General features: G+C 49.0%; 1 protein-coding gene across 2 annotated transcripts in view; it reads right to left on the minus strand.

Annotated features, from left to right (window-relative positions):
- The window catches only part of fbxl4 (F-box and leucine-rich repeat protein 4), a 140,107-nt gene extending 113,609 nt beyond the window's left edge, over nucleotides 1-26,498 (minus strand). The window contains exons 1-3 of one of the 2 annotated variants that reach the window (XM_041187944.1): nucleotides 26,325-26,492; nucleotides 25,681-25,843; nucleotides 19,062-19,657 (exon numbers count right to left, since the gene is read on the minus strand). In XM_041187944.1, coding sequence (XP_041043878.1) covers nucleotides 19,062-19,564 — 503 coding nt within the window. In that variant the 5' untranslated portion in view covers nucleotides 19,565-19,657; nucleotides 25,681-25,843; nucleotides 26,325-26,492. Of the gene's footprint in view, nucleotides 1-19,061; nucleotides 19,658-25,680; nucleotides 25,844-26,324 lie in introns of both variants that reach the window. The other variant, XM_041187945.1, reaches the window with a different exon arrangement.
- Nucleotides 26,499-26,756: the final 258 nt, after the last annotated feature.

Here is a 26,756-nt window from a genome sequence, read left to right on the forward strand (position 1 = left end):
TACTCAAAAGAGTTACATCTTCTTAACCTTCATAACCCTACCGTTATATCTTGCCCCCCCATATCGAAATCGTCAGCAGCCTGCTGACTGCCATGACCTATCTGTGATGACTTTGGCGTGTGTCCTCTAGAGGGCCGAGACCTGGCAGGCACCGGCGTGCTTTTGGTGTCCTGCTGCAAGCCAGCTGCACCCTCCTCAGCCTGTGGAGCCAGAGCTGCAGAGGTCACAGGAAGAGAGGATTTGGATCAGCCAAACATTCCCGGAGTCACCTGGGTGGATGGCCCCGGGATATCAAGGTGCTGGTCCTCCTCCCTGTGGGTGCGCGATGAGCTCTGACTGGCTCCTGAGATTCAGCTGCCTTGCACCCTTCTCACATTGGCATTGTTGGAGGTGGCGCTAGTGATGGAGTTGAGCCCGTGTAGCAGTACACAAGATAAATACACAAGATAAGATCACATGGAGTTAGGGGTAATATATTAGCTTGGATAGAGGATTGCCTAACCAACAGAAAGCAGACAGTAGGGATAAATGGGCCTTTTTCAAGGCTTGGCCTAAATAGCCAAGTCATTATGGTACTGGGTTTGTAACCCCAAAGTCAAGAGTTCAAATCTCACAATGGCAAACTATGAAACAATGTAACTTCATCAGAGGGCTTCCCGCAGGAGTTGGCGTGACGCGCGTCTGTGAGTGTCCAGGTCGCAGCCGATGCCATCCAAGACCTGAGAACGGTTGTGCTTGGACCCGACCTTATTCCCCCGGACTTTGTCACAAGAATCCAGAGATTGTTAGTCAACTTCTTCTGGGATAAAAGATTGCACTGGGTCGCTGCCGAGGTTCTGAGTCTCCCGCTTAGGGAGGGTGGTCAGGCGCTAGTGTGCCTACGCACACAGGTGGCGACTTTCCGCCTTCAGACCCTGCAGCGATACGTTTACGTCGAGCCTCCTCCTAGATGGTGTGCCCTGATGACGTATTTCTTCCGTCAGGTGCACGGCCTGAATTATGACGTGCAGCTCCTGTTTATAGAACAGCTGGGCCTCGGTGGCTCCTTGCAGGCGTTGCCCGTCTTTTACCAGGACCTGATCAAAGTCTGGAAAGTGGTCGCCTCGCGACCCAGCTCTCCCCCGTCAGGAGTAGCGGCCATCGTCAGAGAGCCGCTGCTCAGGAATCCGCCCCTCCGTCCTTTTCAGTGGTTGGTGGAGAGGAGGGCTGTGGCCGCAGGGGTGACCAGGATCGGGGACGTGCTGGGTGGTGGAGGACTGGGCTGGATGCACCCGCAGGAGTTGGCGCGACGTGCGTCTGTGAGTGTCCAGGTTGCAGCCGATGCCATCCAAGACCTGAGAATGGTAGTGCTCGGACCCGACGTTATTTTGGGTCTTGAGGTGGCCCAGGTGCGCAGTGGTCTTCCGTCTGAACGTTCCCCTGTTCGGACAGAATTCCACATTGGCCCCAAGCCCCGAACCCTCCCTCGGGTGCTGGTGCCCCGCAATATGAGCCGCCTCGGGGACGTGCCCTCCGTGCCTTTTGGCACGGCAAAGAGGGGCTTTTTGTACGGACTGCTGCTGCACACCTTCCATTTTCTCGCCCTTGTCCGTCGACCGGACACGCCCTGGCGTGCCTTGTTGTCGTCCGGCGGCGGAGGCCCCTGATGGGAGGCCCTCTTTGGAGGTATCCTCCCCCTTTCTATCGGGGACCTGGGTTGGAGGGTGTTGCATGCAGCAGTCCCCTATAATAAGAGGATGCATAGGTTCACGGACTCTCAGGACACATGCCCTTTTTGCGGTCTTGTGGAGTCCGTGGACCATGTATACATAGGGTGTTGTAGGCTGCACTCCCTTTTTAGTTACTTGAAAAACCTTTTATTGATGTTTTGTTTGCACTTCAGCCCCACGCTCCTGATCTATGGGCACCCGGTGCGGAAGGGGGTCGGGAAGGAGGAGGACCTCCTCATGAACCTGCTCCTGGGCCTGGCCAAGTTGGCCATTAACAGGTCCAGGCAGCGGGCGATCGACGGGCGAGTCCCACCCGATTGTTTGTCCCTCTTCCGCGGCTACGTTCGCTGCCAGATGTCCCTGGAGAGGGAGCACGCGGTGTCTGCTGACACTCTCGAGGCCTTCCGTGCTCGGTGGGCACCGCGGGGACTGGGGTGTTTTGTTGACCCCTTTAATCACATTTTGATTTAAAGTTTGTAAGGTTCTTTTAAACTTTGTCCTTGGTTTTACAGCTGACCTGAATTAGGGGCTGTGCCTGATTTATCCCAATTTTGTTGATTTGGTTTTCATTTAAAAGATTATCAAGAGTTCAAATCTCACAATAGCAAACTATGAAACAATGTAACTTCATCTGAAACAGATGAAAACGGGTTTGTACTCGAAAGAGTTACATATTGCCCTGCTGCCGAAGAAGGGGGATCTCCGCCTTCTTAAAAACTGGCGCCCGGTCTCCCACCTCAGCACGGACTGCAAAATCTTCGCCCGAGCCATGTCTTCTCGGCTCGGCACCGTGCTGGACCACATGATCCACCCTGACCAGTCTTACACCGTCCCGGACCGAACTATTTATGATAACATCCATCTGGTCCGGGGCATCATCCACCATTCCCAGAGGGCTGGTCTGTCGAGCGCCTTCCTGTCTCTCGATCAGGAGAAGGCGGTCGACAAGGTGGATCACGGATACTTACTCGGAACTCTGCGAGCGTTCGGGTTCGGGACGCATTTTGTCGCCCGGATCCGACTTCTGTACACCCCCGCGGAGTGTCTAGTGAAGGTTAACGGGTCCCTGACGGCGCCCCTTCGCTTTGGGAGAGGGGTACGTCAGGGCTGCCCCCTGTCTGGCCAGTTGTATTCTATTTGCATGGAGCCTTTCCTGCGCCTCTTGCGAAGGAGGTTGTCGGGATTGGTTCTGCGCGGGCCGGGCATCGGGGTGGTCCTTTCGGCTTACGCCGATGACGTGCACCTTATGTTTAGTGACCCGGCTGACACGCGGAGGATGCGCGAGTGCCAAGAGGTCTACTCTGCCACTTCTTCTGCCAGGATCAACTGGGGTAAATGTTCTGGACTCCTGGTCGGTCAGTGGCAGATGGATCCTCTACCCGAGGAGCTCAGGCCTTTCACCTGGAGCAGGACCAGCCTCCTCTACCTGGGGGTCCATCTCTGCCCCGCTGAGGAATCCTGGCCGGCAAACTGGCAGGAACAGGAGACGAAAGTCACCGCTCGCCTGCGGCGCTGGACAGGACTGCTCCGAGTGCTATCTTACCGAGGTCGAGTTCTGGTCATAAACCAGCTGATCGCCGCCATGTTGTGGTATCGACCCCTCCCCTGGACTTTGTCACAAGAATCCAGAAATTGTTAGTCGACTTCTTCTGGGACAAAAGATTGCACTGGGTCGCTGCTGAGGTTCAGAGTCTCCTGCTTAGGGAGGGTGGTCAGGCACTAGTGTGCCTACGCACACAGGTGGCGACTTTCCGCCTTCAGACCCTGCAGTGATACCTTTACGTCGAGCCTCCTCCTAGATGGTGTGCCCTGACGACGAATTCCTTCCGTCAGGTGCACGGCCTGAATTATGACGTGCAGCTCCTGTTTATAGAACAGAGGGGCCTTGGTGGCTCCTTGCAGGCGTTGCCCGTCTTTTACCAGGACCTGATCAAAGTCTGGAATATGGTCGCCTCGCGACGCAGCTCTCCCCCGTCAGGAGTAGCGGCCATCGTCAGAGAGCCGCTGCTCAGGAATCCGCCCCTCCATCCCTTTCAGTGGTTGGCGGAGAGGAGAGCTGTGGCCGCAGGGGTGACTAGGATTGGGGACGTCCTGGGTGGCGGAGGACTGGGCTGGATGCTCCCGCAGGAGTTGGCGCGTCGCGCGTCTGTGAGTGTCCAGGTCGCAGCCGATGTCATCCAAGACCTGAGAACGGTCGTGCTCGGACCCGATGTAATTTTAGGTCTTGAGGTGGCCCAGGTGCGCGGTGGTCTTCCGTCTGAGCGTTCCCCTGTGCGGACAGAATTCCACATTGGCCCCAAGCCCCGAACCCTCCCTCGGGTGCTGGTGCCCCGCAATATGAGCCGCCTCGGGGACATGCCCTCTGTGCCTTTTGGCACGGCAAAGAGGGGCTTTTTGTACGGACTGCTGCTGCACACCTTCCATTTTCTCGCCCTTGTCTGCCGCCCGGACACGCCCTGGCGTGCCTTGTTGTCATCCGGCGGCGGAGGCCCCCGATGGGAGGCCCTCTACGGAGGTGTCCTCCCCCTTTCTATCGGGGACCTGGGTTGGAGGGTGTTGCATGCAGCAGTCCCCTATGATAGGAGAATGCATAGGTTCACGGACTCTCAGGACACATGCCCTTTTTGCGGTCTTGTGGAGTCCGTGGACCATGTATACATAGGGTGTTGTAGGCTGCACTCCCTTTTTAGTTATTTGAAAAACCTTTTATTGATGTTTTGTTTGCACTTCAGCCCCACGCTCCTGATCTATGGGCACCCGGTGTGGAAGGGGGTCAGGAAGGAGGAGGACCTCCTCGTGAACCTGCTCCTGGGCCTGGCCAAGTTGGCCATTAACAGGTCCAGGCAGCGGGCGATCGACGGGGGAGTCCCACCCGATTGTTTGTCCCTCTTCCGCGGCTACGTTCGCTGCCGGATGTCCCTGGAGAAGGAGCACGCGGTGTCTGCTGGCACTCTCGAGGCCTTCCGTGCTCGGTGGGCACCGCGGGGACTGGGGTGTTTTGTTGACCCCTTTAATCACATTTTGATTTAAAGTTTGTAACTTTCCTTTAAACTTTGTTCTTGGTTTTACAGCTGACCTGAATTAGGGGCTGTGCCTGATTTATCCCAATTTTGTTGATTTGGTTTTCATTTAAAAGATTATCAAGAGTTCAAATCTCACAATGGCAAACTATGAAACAATGTAACTTCATCTGAAACAGATGGAAACGTGTTTGTAAGCTTGGCCTAAATAGCCAAGTGGTTATGGTACTGGGTTTGTAACCCCAAGATCAGCTTGGCCTAAATAGCCAAGTGGTTATCGTACTGGGTTTGTAACCCCAAGATCAAGAGTTCATCTTCTTAACGATCTCGTGGAGGCAATTGTGGATTCAGTTTGTTCCCTGATACTGAGGAGAGAAGGTGTGTGGTGTTGCTGCTCCTCAGTGTTTAAACTGTTTCTGCTGCTGCTTTTGGGGTTGCTTCTGCTGTGTGCTGCTGCTGCCCCTGCACTCGAGGGTGTTTGCTGCTGCTGCTGCCCCTGCACTCAAGGGTGTTTGCTGCTGCTGCTGCCCCTGCACTCGAGGGTGTTTGCTGCTGCTGCTGCCCCTGCACTCGAGGGTGTTTGCTGCTGCTGCTGCTCCTGGACTCGAGGGTGTTTGCTGCTGCTGGACCTGCACTCGAGGGTGTTTACTGCTGCTGCTGCTGGACCTGCACTCGAGGGTGTTTGCGGCTGCTGCTGCTCCTGGACTCGAGGGTGTTTGCTGCTGCTGGACCTGCACTCGAGGGTGTTTACTGCTGCTGCTGGACCTGCACTCGAGGGTGTTTGCTGCTGCTGGACCTGCCCGTGTGGAGCAAAAGGAGAGAGAGGGAAAGAAGAAGAACAGCTTCTGTTGCTGCTTCAGGACAGGAAGGCCAGGAGGCCAGGACTGTGTCTAAAAACAACATCCTAGGTGGGTGTCCAACATTATTGTTTGTGTAAGGTGGGGGCAATAAAGGACTGTGTTTTGTAGGTGGAGGAAAGAAGACTGCAGGAAGGTTTGGGGAAGGAAGAGAGGTGGGTGTGTGGTTAAAACCACCTTTCTGCTACCCCCCCCGCCCTACCCAGCCCTTTCCCAGTAAGGCCAGCGGTGGCTGGTGAAGACATCGCCTCCCCCTGCAAGAAGATCATCAGGCCCCCACCCAACGTCCACCTTTCACTGGAGACACCCACCTGGACTCTTCCCTTTTCCCTCCTGTGCCTCCCTGTCCTTCACTCCTCTCCCTCCTCTCCTGTACAAAAGGGGGAGGTTATTACTACCTCTCTCCCTAGGGAGGAATATTGTATATTTAAAAAAATATATATATATTAAAAAATATATATAATTTTTTTTAAAAAATGGCCAATCCTTCCCAGGGTGGGCGTGGCTCTGGCCCTCAGGCCAGTTCAACATCTCCTGTGGCCGGGCCCTCGAGGGCTAATATGGAGACGGCTTTGTCACTGGTGGCAGGGCCTACAAAAAAGACGCGGGGGTGGTTGCTTCTGCAGCTCCTGCTGCTCCCGCTGCCCTGTCGCCATTCCGTCTCCTCATCAGGGCCCTCGGGGTAAAATGCTATGCTCACCCTGAGATGACTATTGAGGCCTGCGTAAAGGCTATGTCTGGGGTCGTCGGCCCCTCAGCCATTGTCGCAGCCTCAAAGATGTATGGGAGGGCCATCTTTTTCTTGAGGTCCAAGCGGGCAGTGCAACTCGCCCTGCAGAAGGGGCTCACTGTGGGTGGGACTTTTCTGGCGGTGGATCCCCTTGAGGCCACCGCCCAGAGGATTATTATTTCAAATGTCCCGCCCTTTATACCATGTGGGCTCCTCCTCCCCCACCTTAATAAGCTGGGGGAGGTCAGGTCAGGGGTTGCGCCAGTCCTGCTCGGCCTCAAAGACTCGGCCCTCCGCCACGTGTACTCCTTCCGGCGCCAAGTTTTTGTCCGCTTGGCCCGGGAGGAGTGCCTGGTGGGGGCCTTCTCGGTTAATTTTGAGGGGACCGCCTATCGGGTCTTCTGGACCGCGGAGGGCGTGCGGTGCCATGCCTGTAAGGAGGTGGAGCACGTAAGAAAGAACTGCCCCGCCTCCAAGGCCACGAGCCCCACCCAAGCGGCCACGGCTGGCACCGCCCCTCCACCCCCCGCCACCACTCCATCTCCCTCCCCACAAGGGGAAGCGACCCCTGCAGCAGCTGCCATCTCGGCTGCTGGTGAGGCGGGGGGAGAGCCCCCGCGCTGTAAGAAGGCGCGGAGGAAGACCCGAAATTTGGAGGCGGCCCGTGAAACGCCCCAAACCCCCCGAACACCTGGAAAAACCGGCTCGGGGGAAAAAACATCATCCGGCCCCCGCGTCGTGTCCGCGTGTGCTCCCGGGTCCGTGGGCGCTAAGGGGCCAAGTGCTGGGCCCGGCTTCATCCCTGCGCGTGCTCCCGGGGCCGGCGGGGAAAAGACCCGGGACCCCGAGCCGGGGAAACAAACATTGAAAACCCAGAGGGTGGAGTGTCCGGGAGGGCTGGACAAGGAGGAGGGGGCCTCGGAAATGGAGGTCTCCCTAGCCCCCAGCCTGACCCAGAAGAGATGTCACACTTCGGAGGAGGAAGTGGGCGACGCCCAAACTGAAGAAGTTGGGCATGTCCCTTCCCCTGATGAAGAGGTGGTGGTGTCTCCACCCAGTAAAACCTCGCCCTGCCGTCTGGGGGAACCCAAAACCCCTACCCCTACCACTGTTCCCCCTACCATTCTGCTGCAGTCCCCTGAACAGGGCCCCTCGGGGGTCACTGAGGGCACCTCCCTTGAGGTGGTGTCCGACTCCAGGGCACTTAATACCCCCGAGGTACCTTCTGGCTCGTCGGGGGACTGCAGATTTGAAATTTTTAAAGATGTTAATGGGTCATTGGGTGGCGGCGAAAAGGAGGGCCTTCCCGCTCCCTCCCAAACCTTGACACCGGGCATCCTATGTTTAGGTCAGGAGCTTGTCCTGAGCTCCCCGGACGACCCGGTGCCGGGAGGAGAGCGGGCATCAGAACTGCCGCTGCCCTCTGGCCCAAAAAGTTTAGAGCAGACCAGAGAGGACTCCTCTGGCTTTGATCCTGGGGGTGGGATCGAGGCACAGATAGAGCCAGCTGGCAGCTCCGAATCAGCCCCCGTACTCAATGCGGGGGAGGGGTCGGAAGCTGGAGGCGACGACCCGGAGGAGGACGGGGTGTCGGTGGTGAGCGTTGGGGATTACGCGGAGTCGCTCTCAAGTGAGGCGGTGGATCCCCTGGTGCCCTCCACTGACTCCCCCCTCATCCCCCCAAGGGAACTCCAGGACTTTTTGTCGGGGCACCGCGGTCGCCGAGACAGGGTTCAGTTGGCCTTGGACCGGTGGCATTCGTTTCTGCTGGTGTTCTGGTCCACTCGCGAGGCTCTCAAGTCTCCCGAGTTGGATAGGAACGCGCGGCGGAGGGTCCAAACATTTCTCGCTGGGCTCCTGAAGGAGAGGAAGGACTAAAAAGTCCTCTTCTTCTTTTTAATTACTTAAGGTGAAGGTTTGATGTACCTTTGACAATGAAGACGACTATAGCCAGCCTCAACATCCGCGGCAGCAGGGGCGCACAGCGCAGGTTCCAGAACTTCTCGGTCCTCAGGGACGGGAAGTATGCATTGTGCTTCCTGCAAGAAACCCATACCGTTCTGGGAGACGAAGCCACTTGGCTCCTGGAGTGGCGAGGGGGAGTCTACATGAGTCACATAGCCTCCAATTCTGGCGGGGTGGCTATCTTGTTGGCCCCGCATTTTCAGCCGGAGATCTTGGGGGTCAAGGAGCCGGTGCCAGGCCGGTTGCTGCACCTGACTGTGTGTCTGGGGGGGGCGGTGCTTCACTTTGTGAATGTGTATGCTCCCCTGGGCACGCAGCAGTAAGCGAGCTTCTTTGAAGAAGTGTCCACTCATCTCGGCTCCATCGACGCTGGCGAGTGCATCGTCCACGGGGGGGATTTCAATTGCACCCTCGGGGTCCGGGACCGTCACGGTACCCCGCACTGCACGCGAGGTGTGAGTAAGTTGCAGGACCTGGTCAGGTCCTTCGACTTAGTGGACGTCTGGCGAAATCTCCATCCTGACTCCAGCGTGTTCACCTTTGTGTCACCTGGAGTCGGAGCGTCCAGACTCGACCGCCTTTACGTTTCCAAGGCGTACGTGTCCTGCGTTCTGGCTGCTTCTATACAGCAGATTCCGTGCACGGACCACCGTCTGGTGTGGGCGGAGCTCACTTCGTTCTGCGCTCGGACGGGGTCCACGTACTGGCATTTTAATAACCTGTTGTTGGAAGACCAGCGGTTCCTGGACTCGTTCCGTCGTTTCTGGGCCGGCTGGAGAAGGAAGCGGGGAGGCTTCCCCTCCTTGAGGCTATGGTGGGACATGGGCAAGACTCACGTCCGAGTTTTCTGTCAAGAGTACGCGAAGGGGTCGACAAAGAGACGCAAATCCAGGGTCGAGGAGTTGGAGAAGGAGGTCTCCGTCAGCCCGACGTGGACCCGGCCCTGCGGTCGCTGTACGATGAGAAGAAGGGCGCACTGCGGGACCTGCAACTGGTCGGGTCTCGGGGCGCCTTCGTGAGGTCGCGGATCTGTTTCCTTAAGATGGACCGTGGCTCCCCCTTCTTCTACTCGCTGGAAAAAAGGCACGGGGTCTGTAAGCAGCTCCTTACGCTGCTGGCCAACGACGGATCCCTTGTCTCGGATCCGGAGGGCATCAGGGCCATCGCCCGAGATTACTACACTGCCCTGTTCTCTCCGGATCCGTCCAGTGAGGAAGCTTGCAGAGTTTTGTGGGAGGACCTGCCGCAGGTCAGCCCGGAGTGTGCCGGAAAGCTCGACTCCCCTATAAGTCTGGGGGAGCTGACCGGCGCACTCGACGGTCTTTCTAGGGGCAAAACCCCGGGACTAGACGGGCTGACCGTGGAGTTCTTCAGGGCGTTCTGGGACATCTTGGGGAGCGACTTCGCGGGGGTCCTGGGGGAGAGCATTGCTACCGGGGAGATGCCCTTTTCGTGGCGCAGGGCCGTGATTGCCCTGCTGCCGAAGAAGGGGGATCTCCGCCTTCTTAAAAACTGGCGCCCGGTCTCCCTCCTCAGCACGGACTACAAAATCTTCGCCCGAGCCATGTCTTCTCGGCTCGGCACCGTGCTGGACCACATGATCCACCCTGACCAGTCCTACACCGTCCCGGACCGAACCATTTATGATAACATCCACCTGGTCCAGGACATCATCCACCATTCCCAGAGGGCTGGTCTGTCGAGCGCCTTCCTGTCTCTCGATCAGGAGAAGGCATTCGACAGGGTGCATCACGAATACTTACTCGGAACTCTGCGAGCTTTCGGGATCGGGACGCATTTGGTCGCCCGGATCCGACTTCTGTACACCCCCGCGGAGTGTCTAGTGAAGGTTAACGGGTCCCTGACGGTGCCCCTTCGCTTTGGGAGAGGGGTACGTCAGGGCTGCCCCCTGTCTAGCCAGTTGTATTCTATTTGCATGGAGCCTTTCCTGCGCCTCTTGCGAAGGAGGTTGTCGGGATTGGTTCTGCGCGGGCCGGGCATCGGGGTGGTCCTTTCGGCTTACGCCGATGACGTGCACCTTATGTTTAGTGACCCGGCTGACACGCGGAGGATGCGCGAGTGCCAAGAGGTCTACTCTGCCACTTCTTCTGCCAGGATCAACTGGGGTAAATGTTCTGGACTCCTGGTCGGTCAGTGGCAGATGGATCCTCTACCCGAGGAGCTCAGGCCTTTCACCTGGAGCAGGACCAGCCTCCTCTACCTGGGGGTCCATCTCTGCCCCGCTGAGGAATCCTGGCCGGCAAACTGGCAGGAACAGGAGACGAAAGTCACCGCTCGCCTGCGGCGCTGGACAGGACTGCTCCGAGTGCTATCTTACCGAGGTCGAGTTCTGGTCATAAACCAGCTGATCGCCGCCATGTTGTGGTATCGGCTGGTCACTTTGACCCCTCCCCCGGACTTTGTCACAAGAATCCAGAGATTGTTAGTCGACTTCTTCTGGGATAAAAGATTGCACTGGGTCGCTGCCGAGGTTCTGCGTCTCCCGCTTAGGGAGGGTGGTCAGGCACTAGTGTGCCTACGCACACAGGTGGCGACTTTCCGCCTTCAGACCCTGCAGCGATACCTCTACGTCGAGCCTCCTCCTAGATGGTGTGCCCTGATGACGTATTTCTTCCGTCAGGTGCACGGTCTGAATTATGACGTGCAGCTCCTGTTTATAGAACAGCTGGGCCTCGGTGGCTCCTTGCAGGCGTTGCCCGTCTTTTACCAGGACCTGATCAAAGTCTGGAAAGTGTTCGCCTCGCGACGCAGCTCTCCCCCGTCAGGAGTAGCAGCTATCGTCAGTGAGCCGCTGCTCAGGAATCCGCCCCTCCGTCCTTTTCAGTGGTTGGTGGAGAGGAGGGCTGTGGCCGCAGGGGTGACCAGGATTGAGGACATGCTGGGTGGCGGAGGACTGGGCTGGATGCTCCCACAGGAGTTGGCGCGACGTGCGTCTGTGAGTGTCCAGGTTGCAGCCGATGCCATCCAAGACCTGAGAACGGTAGTGCTCGGACCCGACGTTATTTTGGGTCTTGAGGTGGCCCAGGTGCGCGGTGGTTTTCCGTCTGAACGTTCCTCTGTTCGGACAGAATTCCACATTGGCCCCAAGCCCCGAACCCTCCCTCGGGTGCTGGTGCCCCGCAATATGAGCCGCCTCGGGGACATGCCCTCTGTGCCTTTTGGCACGGCAAAGAGGGGCTTTTTGTACGGACTGCTGCTGTACACCTTCCATTTTCTCGCCCTTGTCCGTCGACCGGACACGCCCTGGCGTGCCTTGTTGCCGTCCGGCGGCGGAGACCCCCGATGGGAGGCCCTCTACGGAGGTGTCCTCCCCCTTTCTATCGGGGACCTGGGTTGGAGGGTGTTGCATGCATCAGTCCCCTATAATAAGAGGATGCATACGTTCAAGGACTCTCAGGACACATGCCCTTTTTGCGGTCTTGTGGAGTCCGTGGACCATGTATACATAGGGTGTTGTAGGCTGCACTCCCTTTTTAGTTATTTGAAAAACCTTTTATTGATGTTTTGTTTGCACTTCAGCCCCACGCTCCTGATCTATGGGCACCCGGTGTGGAAGGGGGTCAGGAAGGAGGAGGACCTCCTCGTGAACCTGCTCCTGGGCCTGGCCAAGTTGGCCATTAACAGGTCCAGGCAGCGGGCGATCGACGGGGGAGTCCCGCCCGATTGTTTGTCCCTCCTCCGTGGCTACGTTCGCTGCCGGATGTCCCTGGAGAGGGAGCACGCGGTGTCTGCTGGCACTCTCGAGGCCTTCCGTGCTCGGTGGGCACCGCGGGGACTGGGGTGTTTTGTTGACCCCTTTAATCACATTTTGATTTAATGTTTGTAAGGTTCCTTTAAATTTTTGTCCTTGGTTTTACAGCTGACCTGAATTAGGGGCTGTGCCTGATTTATCCCAATTTTGTTGATTTGGTTTTCATTTAAAAGATTATCAAGAGTTCAAATCTCACAATGGCAAACTATGAAACAATGTAACTTCATCTGAAACGGGTTTGTACTCGAAAGAGTTACATCTTCTTAACCTTTCTAACCCTGCCACTATGTCTTGGCACTCCCTCCACATCCCCAGCAGAGGCGGAGGCAGCCTGCTGACTGCTACACCCTGTCTGTGATGATCTTGGTGAGCAGCCTCTGGATTGCCGAGACCTGGAGGGCCCCAGCCTGCTTTCGGGATCCTATTGTGTGGAAGTGGACCCCTCCTCAGCCTGTGGAGCTGGAGCTTCTGGGGTCACAGGAAGAGGGGATTCGAATGGGTCGGTCACCCCCGGAGTCAACTGGACGGATGGCCCCGGAGTGTTCACCTGCTGATTCTCCTCCCTATGGGTGCCCGAGGGCCCCTTGCTGAATTCTTGAGAAGGGGAAGCTGGAGTGAGATCGAGCTGCCCACACCTTCTCATGCTGACACTGTTGGTGGCCAACTATGGCGTCAGTCATGGATTTAGCATGCACAGCAGTGCAGGACCTATGTCCTGGACCAAGGTCTCCATAATAGCCGCCATCCTACCAGCGTTGGCCTCGGTACGTTGGCATGCCAGTGCTATCACCTCAGCCTGAAAGCGGATGGACTCCTCCATCATGCCTTACAATCTGAGGAGTGCAGTGGACATCCCTTCCTGATATTCCCGAGCTTGCCTTTGCAGGTCCAGCAATTGGGGTATGACCTAGACAAGAGGCTTGTCAACTGACTCAGGCTCAGCCATGTTCTGGCCTCCAGCAGTCCTCCGAGTGCCAGAAACCCAGGAAGTCCCTGCCACCACCTGCTATGGATTAGACAGTGCGATGTGCTCACCAGATTGTAACCCTGAGTCTACTCCAGGACAAGGTCCCACCAAGAAGTACGTCTCTGTACTGGTGGAGGGCATGGGTGGTCTTCAATTAAGATGTCATCAGATTCTTCTTCCGAGGTATTTTCAGGGCTTGGATCATGGACCCCCTCAGCTGCTTCTCAGATGTGCCTGCGAAACCAAGGAGAGAGAATTAGTACATGGCAGGGGATTATGGAACAGTGGAACTGACTCACAGCATGGCTGTCTGATGGATGTTGCACTGCTGCATCCTCACTTGGTTGAGCACCACCGACCTCATCAATAGCACAGGAACAGTCCAGATCATCACCAGCCAGCTCATAGACTCATAGGCATCTACAGCACAGGAGGCGGCCATTCGGCCCATCGTGTCCGCACCAGTCAACAAAGATCTGACTACACTAATCCCATTTTCTAGCGCCTGGCCCATAGCCCGGGATGCTATGGCAATGCAAGTGAATATCTAAATACTTCTTAAATGTTACGAGGGTTTCTGACTCAACCACCCTTTCAAGCAGTGAATTCCAGACTCCCACCACTCTCTGGGTGAAAACATTTCTCCTCAATTCTCCTCTTAGCCCTCTACCTCTTAGCTTAAATCTGTACTTCCTGGTTATTGACCCCTCCACTAATGGAAAAAGTACCTTGCTATCCACCCTATATATGCCCCTCATAATCTTATACACCTCTATCAGGTCCCCTCTCAACCTTCGCTGCTCCAAGGAAAACAGCCCCAGCCTATCCATCTTTCCGCATAGCTCAGACCCTTCAGCCCAGGCAGCATCCTGATAAATCTCCTCTGCACCCTCTCCAGTGCAATCACATCATTCCTATAATGTTGTGACCAGAACTGCATGCAGTACTCCAGTTCTGGCCTAACCAGTGTTTCATACAGTTCTAGCATAACGTCCCTGCTCTTGTATTCTATGCCTCGGCTAATAAAGGCAAGTATCCCATATGCCTTCTTAACCACCTTATCTACCTGCCCTGCTACCTTCAGGGATCTATGGATATGCACAAGATCCCTCTGATCTTCAGTACTTTCCAGGGTCCTACCATTCATTGTGTAATCCCTCGGCTTGTTAGCCCTCCCCAAGTGCATTAGTACACATTTCTCCGGGTTGTATTCCATTTGCCACTGCTCTGCCCACCTCACCACTCCATTGATATCCTCCTGCAGTTTAAGGCTATCCTCCTCCCTATTTACCACCCCACCAATTTTCGTGTCATTCTCGGACTTCTTGATCATACCCTCTACATACTCCCTACCCCCACCCTGGATGACTCCATTTTCAAAGTGAGGACCTTGATGTCAGGCGTTCCTCCACCAGACTGCAACCTCTCCCTTTTGTTGTGTGCCAGCTTGTCCTGCATGAGGACAGTTTGAGTGTAAGCAGGGCTCCTGTCAGGCCAGATGAGAAGGATGCATGGCATGTGTGGGCAGTGAATGGCGCCATGGATGGGATGAAGACACAAACTGCAGGGCAAATGGAAGTGTGTGTGTGTGAGAAAGTGAGTGAATGGTGATGTGCCTTGAACTGGCAGTGAGTGAGATCCCTGTGGATATGTGATGGATTTGTGAATGTGTGAGTTTTGAGAATGACGAGAAGAATGACTTGCCCTGGTGGAATGGAGGAGATCCTTCATCCCCTTTCAGCACTGGGTGGCTGTCCTCTTTTGCCAGGCATTGGTGCTGACCACTGCTGCCACCACCTCCCATGCTGGATTTGTCACCTGGCTTGCTGGTCTTCGCCCAGAGTGGGTGTAGAGGACTTCACATTGGGCCTCCACTGCGTCCAGTAGGTGCCCAAGGGAGGCGGTGCTAAATTTGGCGGCAGCATGTTTCCTCCCTTTGGCAGACCTGACTATGCAGCAGCTTCCAATGCCTTAGAGAGTGCTAGCTCTGTGCAGGGGTGACCTTTAAATATGATGCCCGGGTTACTGAAAGCTTGCGGGTAAATCAGAGGCTGCCCCGACAATGATCTGGCGTATTTCACAGGAATGCATTATAAACGAGGCAGGAATATACGGCGCGAAAACCTGCCATTGCAGCCAGCGGGTAAAACATCCTTTTTCCTGCCCGCTATTGCACTTAGTGCAAATATGGGACAATTCCACCCATCAAATCTGTTTCACTCTCTACAGATGCTGGCTCTCTTGCTGAGTATCTCCAACATTTTCTGTTTTATTTTAGATTTCCACCATCCACAATATTGTGCTTTTGTGTTAGTTCTCTTCAGTACACTAAAGCCCATGAATCAGTATCTTAACGCTTTCTCTCCCCACCTTCCCACCCAAACTTCTGAACCCCTTCACCAATCTCATCTTGTCCAATTTTGATTAAATAGAGAAAAAGGTAGTCTTTTGATTACATACAGCATGATGATGTAGATGTAACTTCCTCCATATGAATCTCCCTCTCATCAACATTGTAATGAAGAGCAAATTTCAACAATGCTGAATGGAAAGAGACACCACTGTTTCTTTCTAATTGTCTATCACAGTTGTCCTGTTGAATGTATGGATAGAATTTTCTAATTGCCAACTGAATAATAGCTACCAGTCAATTACAAAGAGACCGCCTGAAAATGGCACTCAATGTAGGGCATCAACATTCAAACCAGTTGACTTTGGTGCATTTGTTATTTTCATGATCACTCAGCAATCTTGTATATTTGGGATTGTAAGAAGGTGTGCAAGCAGTTTAATTTCATTCTTAATCTTGAACTTGTCTTTCCTGATCAAAATAAACAGACTATCAGCCATATTTGGGCGAGTTAGTCCATTGCGTGCCCGGTGTATGAGGGTGTTATTATAGTGTAACAAACTTTCATCATAATGCTAAATTTATCATTTAAATTGGAAATATAATAACAGAATGTGTAATTTTAAAGTAGGAATTGAATTGTACCCACACCCTCTGACCCTACATTGAGTGCCATTTTCAGGCAGTCTCTTTGTAATTGACTGGTAGCTATTATTCAGTTGGCAATTAGAAAATTCTATCCATACATTCAACAGGACAACTGTGATAGACAATTAGAAAGAAACAGTGGTGTCTCTTTCCATTCAGCATTGTTGAAATTTGCTCTTCATTACAAACATTACTACAGCTCCCTGTAGGGGTTTTTTAGTAATTATTGTTGGAGTTAAAGAACGGTAGATTTTATAATGTAACATTTTGAAACTTAATTTTCAAAAAAAGACAGAATAACGGTAGATTTTATAATGTAACATTTTGAAACTTAATTTTCAAAAAAAGACAGAATCTCTTTTTGGATCCATCTATTGGTAAAATGGCCCCAGCAGTAAATTTTTAAAAACATTTCCCTCAATACTGTACAGCTAATGGTGTAGAATTATTTTCTTTATGCAAAAGTGTCCTTTAATGTCTCACAGACAGACTGGAATTGCTGCTGCTACCATCAAAAGTGAAGGAGGGTTTGGTTTGTGAGGCAAGAGCTGTGCAGATAAAATTTCACAACACTGGACAGTTTTACATCCCAGAGTCCCGATGTCATCGCACACTCGCACGATATCTCACTTGGCAGGTTAAGCGGGCAATTAAGCCCATTAAGGAGGCACTTGAAAGCAATTTTTTGTGGCCCATCCACCTTTACAGTTGGCCGATGGGCCAATTGGCCAGGCGGCCTTTACATTTTTGCTCAAGCCTCAATCCAGGGCGGGATGAAATCTCCGTGGGGAAACAAAATTAAAAGAGATATCTTGGGACCGTTTTTTTATGAGGTATCCTTTCAGGTGCTTGATTGTGCTGCATGGACAATTTTTGCAGCATTTTTGTTGTTTCGTTTATTCTGTGGGGATCTGCAGTTTCATGAGGCAGCTGTCTGCCTTCAGGGAGCTCACTGGAAGCGCTGACCAGCACCCGCAGTAAGGTTGGTGCCTGCCCTCTTCCCACCCCCACCGGCAGTGCTGAGCCTTTCTCAGTGCGCGTTTCAAGCTGTCTGGCCGTTAACTGGCCAGCTAGTGTGAAATCATGGTTGGGGGCCTGTTTCCTGTCTGCTCCTGGGCCCGCTAATCGTGTGTGCCCAACGAGTGAAAAATTCAGGACACTGCTTACAAAGTGAGTAATTGTATTCAGGTTCGAACACAGTGACATTTTTTACTGAGCTTAAGTTAATGTAAGAAATTTAACCTCTTTTTACGGCACTTCTCATGGCTATTCCTTCCTATGTCAAAAGTCCTATCCCAAGGATACTTGAGAAACAACTGCAGCCTACTAAACACCAGTAAATTGCACTATGGTAAACTCCAGTTCACAGAGAAATCCTACAGTACAGTTGTTACTGAATTTCCAGACTGTTGATTCAAGGCTACACGCTACCAGTCTCCTTAACCTTCTCGAAATTTTACCTAGTAATTGATATCCATTCTGGTCAGAGCAGCAAGTAAAACATAGGGTGAAATGTTTTAAAAGCTTTAAGAGTAAAACAAGAACGAACAGGCACCTTAATTCTAATAACATTTGCAAAATACCGTGTTCAGACTCACCTATTATCCACTGACAGTAATGCTCAAAATTAAGGCTGCAGACAACTAAACTGAACTATATTAAACTGAAAGGCAATACCAGCACACACATCCGTATAAATAAATCCACAATAAGCAAGTTTACTTAATATATTTCATTCACACTTATGACAGTAAGTTTTACTTACAAATGATATTGGCCAAAACTTCTGATCTCCGGATGGTTGTACCCCAGAAGTATCCCCCAAGGTGTACTGAGGGACCCATCGAAAGTCCTGATGCACTGAATATGCAGAAAATGCCCGTGAAGTTTGGATTTCCAATGGGCAATTCCCCTGCATCCAGAACTCTCTGAAACTCTTGAGTTAAAGTCAGAGATTTCAGATGGTTCCGACTCACTTGCCAGAACAGGTCCCAGGAAAAAACTGAAGAATTAAAATCAATTCTAAATTCTAAATTCTGGGTCCACATCCGTAATTTTGAGCACTATTGTTCTGGTTGATAGTGGGTGACTATACTACTGACCACCCTGACTCCACACTGGACCCTCCCCGACAACCCCCATCACACTGACTACACCCCCTACCACCCAACTACCCCATCCCAAACTAACCCCTTGACCTGACTATCCTCCCAACCACACCCTGACCATCTTCCCCCAACCACCTGACTACCTCCCCCATCAACCGGCTACCCCCCCAACCCCAGCCACCCGACTACCTCCCCCAACCATCCAGACCCACCCTACCCCCTCACCCAATTACCTGCGCCCTACCGCCTCATCCACCCACCTGCCTCCTACTCCCTCACCCGCCTGCCGCCCTATCCCCTCACTCACACCTGCCACCCTAACCCATCACCCACTTACCTGCCACCCTATTACCTCACCCACTTACCTGCCATCCTACCCCCCCCACCTAGTTCTGCATGATGGTCAGACCACAAGTATCTGTGCAAAGTTTAACTACAAGGAAGAATATCATTCTGATATCTGTACTCATCTAAGGGATTTTTGTGAACTTTTAATTTTCGTATGATCATATTCTGTCTATTCAATCGATTTTAATAAACTGATATTGGGCACCATTATTTCTATTCAATTCACTGAAACAGAATGGGATGGGCAAACATAATTAATACTTTTTAGAAGTTCAAAGAATGCATATTTTTGTACAGAACTACTGGAAAAGGACTGGAAGCGAGAGTTTGAATCTAAGGATTATGACATATGAAATACGATACCTTCACACCAGATACCAGTTGTTACCTAAGTTGTCACTTAACAGTCTAAATGCTGGTTATTAATAGAAACATTCAAAAAAAGCAGATTCTACGTTCTGCTTCTGATTCTGTGTACGTTCTTGCTCTCCCAAAAAAAGAGAGCTGTGGGAAAATATTACACACAACTAAAACATGCAATCATTTAAACAATCAACAAATTGTCACAAATTCTGGATTATCGTTACCTAATTTCTGATGGAGGAGTCTGAGAATAAGGATTTGCTGAGCAAGCTAAGATCCTAATAATTGCCCCAGGGTGATACGTTTCCAGGACATCAATAGCTGTTGGGTACACGGCCTCCTCAAATACCAGTTCAACATATTCCTGGCTATGAAAACTTTGGGGAGTCCTTCTGAATGGCAGAGGTGAACTTGGGCACTTTTCCCACCATCTCCCATAGGTCCGGAACACAGCGGTCTGTGTGAAATCGCCAGAACTTGGGTAAACGTTTGGCAGTCCAGACAAATTCCACATAGTGTAGGACAAGCTGTTCTCGCTGCCATACTGAGAACTGAAATCCACCACTTCTTTGGCATACTGCACCACTTCAACGCTGAGAGGTAGGATACGGTTGCTTGACTCAATAGCTCGTCGACTGTTCATTATTTCTCCTCTTGTACCAGATCTGGCTCTACGTCGTAGGCAGATGTAGTAAAACATGCTCAAAAATGTTAACATGGGATACATTGAGGTTAGTTTGGGTGCTCCCTGCAGGGAAGATGCCTTGTTTCTCCTCAGCACTGCGTTTTACTTCTTCATCGACATTAATACAGCTTAGCCCTGTGTGCATGGAGCAGAAAAAAGGTCAAGGTGGTCTCTTTAAGAACATTCAGAAAAATCCACAAGATTAATTATTTAATTAACTTTAACACTCAGAACAGCACAATGAGATAACTCATTTTTCACCTGCGCCACTGACCATGCATCTTGTCCTGCATATTCTCTAAACAGTATTATGGAAAAGTAACATCTCAGAAGCTGGATCCATCAAAGCTCTCCCCACTGTTTAGTAACAGTCTAGGGATCGAGTTTTCACTTTGTTCGCAATCGGCAAACTGTGCTCAAAATTGTTCTAGTTTTCTGAAGTGAAGTTATGATTCAAACTTCCACTCAAATTCATTTTTGTAATCACAAATGTAAAATCTCCCATAAACATTATTTTCCTTGATATTTTTAAGAGCGACAAGAGCTAATCCCAGTCTGAAAGTTGCAGTAGAATTGTTAAGAGTAAGGAGATCACAGCGAGCTTTATTTCCATAAATGCATCTTAAATAAACTTAGCTGGTTTAAGATACTGTACAGCTACAATGCCTGGTTTTACTTCTTCCGTAGCCCAGAATCTTCTGATCATCTGTTTTAGTAATTACTTAATCTTTGCAATGCAACACGAGGGTCACATGGATTATTACCAATGCTAACTATAACTAAGTGCAATTTAAAAGCTCTAGACACATGTTGGTACAAAAATAAGCACGTTATATTTAGAGCACACTCTAGAAGCCACTGAGTTACACAAAAGATTTCTTGAACTGCAATAAATTCAAAAGAAACCTATAAAAAGTTCTTCAAGTGTTGAGTGCAAAACTGGCCAGTTAAATACTGAACAATCTAATAATCGTTTGATAGTGCAGAGCTGAGTATTGCTGAAAAAAGAGACATGTCAAAGCTTATCGTCTTTCACTCATCAGGACGCTTCGCAAGATGTTCTGCCTGTCACACAAACGAATAATGTGGTATATGAATTTCAGTGCCAGTGTGATGCTAGATAATATAGGCCATACATCCCAAAGAGTGGCGGATTGTTTCAAACAGTATGTCCCTTCCACTGTTCACAACAGGCAAGGTACAGGCCATACCCAACAAGCCAGTGCTAACAAAACTCAAAACACAGTGTCCCACATCAGATATGATTCCACAATTGGACAACATTTGCTATATAATCCACAGTGTGCTAAGAATTATGCTGGCAACCAATTTAAGATTGTCAGTTGAGGTTGCAGCATGGTACATTTGTCTATACCAGAAGTTACAAATATTAATACACAGGGCCCTGTTCTTTGCAGACAGAAAGAATATGTACATACATTGCGCCTGTTTCAGCTAAACAAAATAAGTGACAGCCATTCGCTGACTCATTCCTCAGGGCAATGCCTTGACCAGTCAGGGTCAAGCTGCCTGCTTTAAATTTCAAACAATGCTTGGCAGTTAACTGTCAGTCACCATCAACTGGTTCAATCTCCATGGCAACATCTCTACCAATCAGAGTCCACTTGCCAACCAATCAGCACTCTCTTCTCATACAGTATAAATTGTTGTTTTCCCCTAGTATTGGTATTCTTGTGATGTGTCCTGATGAGTGCAGGATGAGAAGCTTCAACATGTCGTTTTACAGCAATATTGAAAAATCTGTTACATTTTTCGTAATTGTGCACATAAAAGCATACTAAAGGCATTTTTTTTACCAAATCAAGAGAGTCAATTTAGCTTATACTGTTTACTATTCTATTTACATTGATCAAAAAAGACATATTTATTACAATGATTTTCCATATTAGGTGAAAATTTAACCTAAATGTGTATATTTATTTAACTTTAATTTTTGTTTACCAATACATACTAAATATATAAAGTAGGCACAGAGAAGCCATGAAATTAAGAATTACTGTATCTATAATTACATATAGGGCATAAAATATAATGGTCAACATAGTCACATTTAGCATGGGTCAGATTTCATCATTGCTACAGATAGGAGCTTTTAACATGGAAGAATATTGCTTCAAGTCATAAGAATTCCTAATGATTTGTAGAAAGTGGCATAATCAGTATTTCATTACTCTGTTCAAGGATGATCTCTTGAATTTATATATATCCTTAAGATCCCCTCTTGTAGAGCATATCAGAAAGTGCATGTTATGTTTCTTCATCCTTCCAAGTGAAACACAATGTTCAGCAACCACAACAAGCTCTGGCCTCAATATCCCTTTTAAACCCACACAAAATGTTAATGATATGTCAAAAAGGTGCACGTCTGTTAGGCATCATGATCTTGCCATGTTCCAAAATTAAAACAAAATAGTGGATAACTTTTGATTTAATTTTGCCACAGTAAATGTTTAAATCAAATGCAAATACATTTTTAAAATAAACACTGATAATATACCCAAAGGTACCTTTTCTGTTACTGTTAAAAGGCATGTTTCAACAATGAATTCTTGCATAAACACCGATTGCTCAATAAGTGCTTGTACAATAGAACCCCATTTATTCTAATTTATAATGCCTGTTTGCAAGGGTCATTTTGCTTTTTAATCAGGTAGTATTGATGAAAAAAGGTGGCTTTTTGTCGAAGCTTTTCGTCTTGCACTCATTAGGACAATTCACAAGAAAATACCAGTGTCAGGGGAAACAATATATTTTTACTGAGGAGACCAATTTCAGGTAATTGGCAAAAGAACCAACAGTGACATGAGGAAAAGACTATTATATAATAGTGCAAGTTTAAAAAATGCACATACTTAGATTTTGACCATATCATCAAAAATTTGAACTTCTGTATTTGCCCTCTGGAATTAGGAGGACAGAATATTTCTGCCAAATACAAAAATATGACCACTGAAATATGAAGCAAATATTAAAGCTTTAATTTAATCATGACCTCAATGTCCCTTTTAAATCCACACTATCTTTTTCTTTATTCTTTCATGGGATGTGGGCATCGCTGACAAAACCAGCAATTGCTGCCCATTCCTGAGTGGCTTGCTAGGCTATTTCAAAGGGCAATTAAGAGTCAACTACATTGTGTGGGCCTGGAGTCACATGTAGGCCAGACCAAATGAGGATGGCAGATTTCCTTTTCAAAGGACATTAATGAACCAGATGTGTGTTTACAATAACCAATGATAGTTTTGTGGTCACAATTACTGAGACTAGTTTATATTCCAGATTTATTCATCGAATTTAAATTCCGCCAGCTGCCATGGTGGGGTCTGAACCCCTGACCCAAAGTGTTAGCCTGGGCCTCTGGATTACTAGTCCAGTGACATTATCACTAAGTCATCATCTCCCCTTGATAATATGGACAAAACTCAAGTGTTTTTTAGACATCGTCTGATCCCCACGATAAAATTAGCACCTCATATAGACTGTTTATAACTTTCACTTTTCTAAAGCATTGTTTAAATAGTGCTGAGGAGTGTGGTGGAACAGAGAAACTCATGGGTTCAAATACATAATTCCCTCAAAGTGCAAGTGGAGGTGGTAAACCCCATAAAAAGTATGAACTGCATTTTGAATTTTATTCAGCATAGATTCAGCAAGAAAATTCCAGGAACTGTAAAGTATAGTTAAAAGGTGGCACTTGAGATACTGGGACTATTTATAGTGGAGCAGAGAAGGTTATGAGGAAATTTAATACAGTTGGTTTTGATACAGTGAATAGAGAAAGACTGGTTTTAATGTCAGTAAGGAGAGGTCATCATTCTCAAATTATAAAGCATGGAGAGAAGAAATGGCTTTAAACATAATTGTTCAAGCATGAAATGTTTTGCCACAGGGAGTGTTTGAGGCAGGGACCAACACATCTTTTACGGAAAAAATGGTTAAATATTTAAAGCAGAGGACTTGTACAGGGTTATTGGGAAGAGTAGGATATGGAGATTAAATTTAATCAGAGGTAAGTCACAACAACAAAGCTTAAGTTGCCAGTTCTCCATTCTCCAATGCCTCTCCACTGTCATCCATGTGGGTGGGACTGCTCTCATCTGGTTCCATTCTTTTCTATCTATCTATATGTAGCCAGGGAATCATTTAAAATGGCAACTCTTCCTGCTCCTGCAATATTACTTCTGGTGTCCCCCTAGGATCTATCCTTGGCCCTCTCCTATTTCTCATCCACATGCTGCCCATCAGTGACATCATCGAAGGCACAGTTTTCACATAGAAGTTAACAAGATCCAGCTCTACCTCACCTCTCTCGATTTCTGTTGCTAAATTATCAGGCTGCTTATCTGACATCCAGTACTGAATGTGCAGAAATTTACTCCCATTAAATATTAGAAAGACTGAAGCCATTGTTTGCAGCCACCACTTCAAACTCCATTCTAGCTACCAAATCCATATCTTCTCCCTGGGAAACAATCTGAGATTTAGCCAGTCTGTTTGCAATCTTGGTGTCACCTTTGACCCAGTAATGAACTTCCAACCTTATATTCATGCCATGGCTAAGAGTGCCTATTGTTAACCTCCGTAACTTCGCCCATCTCAGCTGATCTGCTGCTGAAATCCTCATTCATGCCTTTGTTACCTCTAGACTCAACTATTTCAATGATCTCCTGGCTGGTCCCCCCCAATTCTACCCTCTGTAAACTTGAGGTCATCCAAACTCTGCTCCCATGTCTTAACTTGCAACAAGTCCCATTCACCTACACCCCTCTATTCACTGACTTATATTGGCTCCCAGACAAGCAACATCTTGATTTTAAAATGTTCATCCTTGTTTTTAAATCCCTCCATGGCCTCACGTCTCCCTACTTCTGTAACCTCCTCAAGCCCCACAACCCTCGGAGATATCTGTGCTCACCTAAATCTATATCTTGCACATTTTCAATTTTAATCACTCCACTACTGGTGACCCTGCCTTCAATTGTCTGGGCCCTAAGCTTTGGAATTCTCTCCCTAAACCTCTCTGCCTCCCCAGTTTCCTCCTTTTAAGACACTCCTTAAAATCCAACTCTCTGACCAAACTTTTAGTCATCTGCTCTAATATCTCCTTTTGTGGTTTGGTGTCAAATTTTGCTTATAATGTTCCCGTGAAGCACCTTGGGACATTTTAAGTTCAAGTTGCTATATGAGTAAAAATAAGGCAATACTCACTGAAACATATAAAAAAACAAATGAATACCCAATAAATGAATACTATATTGGATCATACCAATTATCCAACAGGGACACATCTCAAACGCATCCTCTGAAGGGGGACTACCATTAAGTTATTTGAAGGCTAGTCCATGCAAATAGAGAAAAAAAAAACAGGCTATTACATTATATAAATGGAAAGAATACAAATTATGCCGGTCAACAAATAAACCAGGAAACACCAGTGCTCTAAAACTTGAAACAGGCACTGACTGGCAATCCTATCCATCCTGAACTTGAAATTAAAAAAAGATGGGCATTTATATAGCACTTTTTACAAGCATAGGATGTCCCAATGCACTTTACAGCTAATGATGAACTTTTTTGAAGTGTTAGTCACAGTTGAAATGCAGAAAACACAGCAGCCAAATTGCACACAGCAAGCACAAAAAGCAATATGATAAGGACCAATTCATCTGTTTTTATGATGTTGATTGAGGGATAAATATTGGCCAGGACACCGGGGATAACTCGCCTGCTCTTCTTCGAAACAGTGTCATGGGATCCTTTACTTCCACCAGAGTAGGCAGCTGGGGCCTCAGCTGAACATCTCATCCAAAAGATGGCATCTCCAACAGCACAGCACTTCCTCAGTACCAAGCAGCACTGGAGTGCCAGCCTTTATCTTGTGCTTAAGTCCTGGCATGGGACTTCAACTCTCAAATTTCTAACTCAAGAAGTGAGAGTACTACCAACTGAGCCACAACACCTTGTGGACTGAGTGTAATTATCGACCAAATATTAACATGGCTTTAATTATATTATATTGTCTTAAAAATCTAAATGTCTGACAGTACCCTAGTAACTTTAATTTACAATACACAAGCACTTAAAATAAGATAGATGCGGAGTGGGAGAAATAACAATAAAAACTAATTTTGAATCACCTGAATTGCATAAACAAGTAGAAGTAACGTACACTTGTTACGCTCATTCGTCGAAATCTAATCTGGAGTTATATCCCACAATGGCCTTCTCCAGTTTTCTGCCACTTTTGTATTGATGAAAACCCAAAACCACTTCGCATCGAAACAAACGGGGTAGTATAATCTGGATTGTTGGAGATGTTTATAAAGGGCATTAAAACGGGTGAATTTTTGTTTACTTTGACACATATCAGTGGGTCTCCTTGAAAACGGAGAGGTCTTTACAAAAAGACAGTAGTGGTGGTGATGGCCCTTTTTTGGTATTGATCATGGTGATACAAGCTACTGGACATTCACTAGGACCTGGATGGTGCAGGAGCTGCCGCTTTGGAATGCGGAGACAGTGAGGACATTCTGCCTGTGGAATGTCGGCCTCGCTCTTTGATACTCGGCTATTGTTACAAACATTCTCGAACTGGGAGGCGGAGTTCCAAATTCCAGACACGGACATTACCGTCTGTCTGTCTGCCTGCCTGCTCCCCCAACACCGGAATTTCAGCTCACAAACAACCTCTCAATAAAGCAGCCAGGCTTTGGGGGCCTTTGGGGTGCGCTACAAATACAGCACAAATAGCCCTCCCACAATAAATGCACATTATTTGTACCTGTCGCTCAGCATTTACAGACGCTGTGTAACTGGGTGTAGAACAGATGATTTGTTTATTAAGCAAGTTTTATCCATGTTTTAATCAATCACAGGGCTTGCTGATTTTTTTGTCTCTCTTTCTGCTCCCTCCGTAATATAAACATGTCACCTTCATCCGGGAACTCCGCGCAATAACGGCAAAGATTGCCGGGAGTTGTAGTCTTGATAAGGTGTGAAAGGAACAGTACCCTAAAGGCTAAAAGCAAAATATTGCGGATTCTGGAAATATAGAACAAAAACAAAAAATACCTGGAAAAACTCAGCAAGTCTGACAGCATCTGCGGAGAGGGATACAGTTGATGTTTCGAGTCCTTATGACCCTTCATCAGAACTAAGACATATAGACATTTTCTATATGACATTTTATATATGTCTTAGTTCTGGTGACGAG

The sequence above is a fragment of the Carcharodon carcharias genome, chromosome 5, assembly GCF_017639515.1.
Source record: "Carcharodon carcharias isolate sCarCar2 chromosome 5, sCarCar2.pri, whole genome shotgun sequence".
Lineage (NCBI taxonomy): Eukaryota > Metazoa > Chordata > Chondrichthyes > Lamniformes > Lamnidae > Carcharodon > Carcharodon carcharias.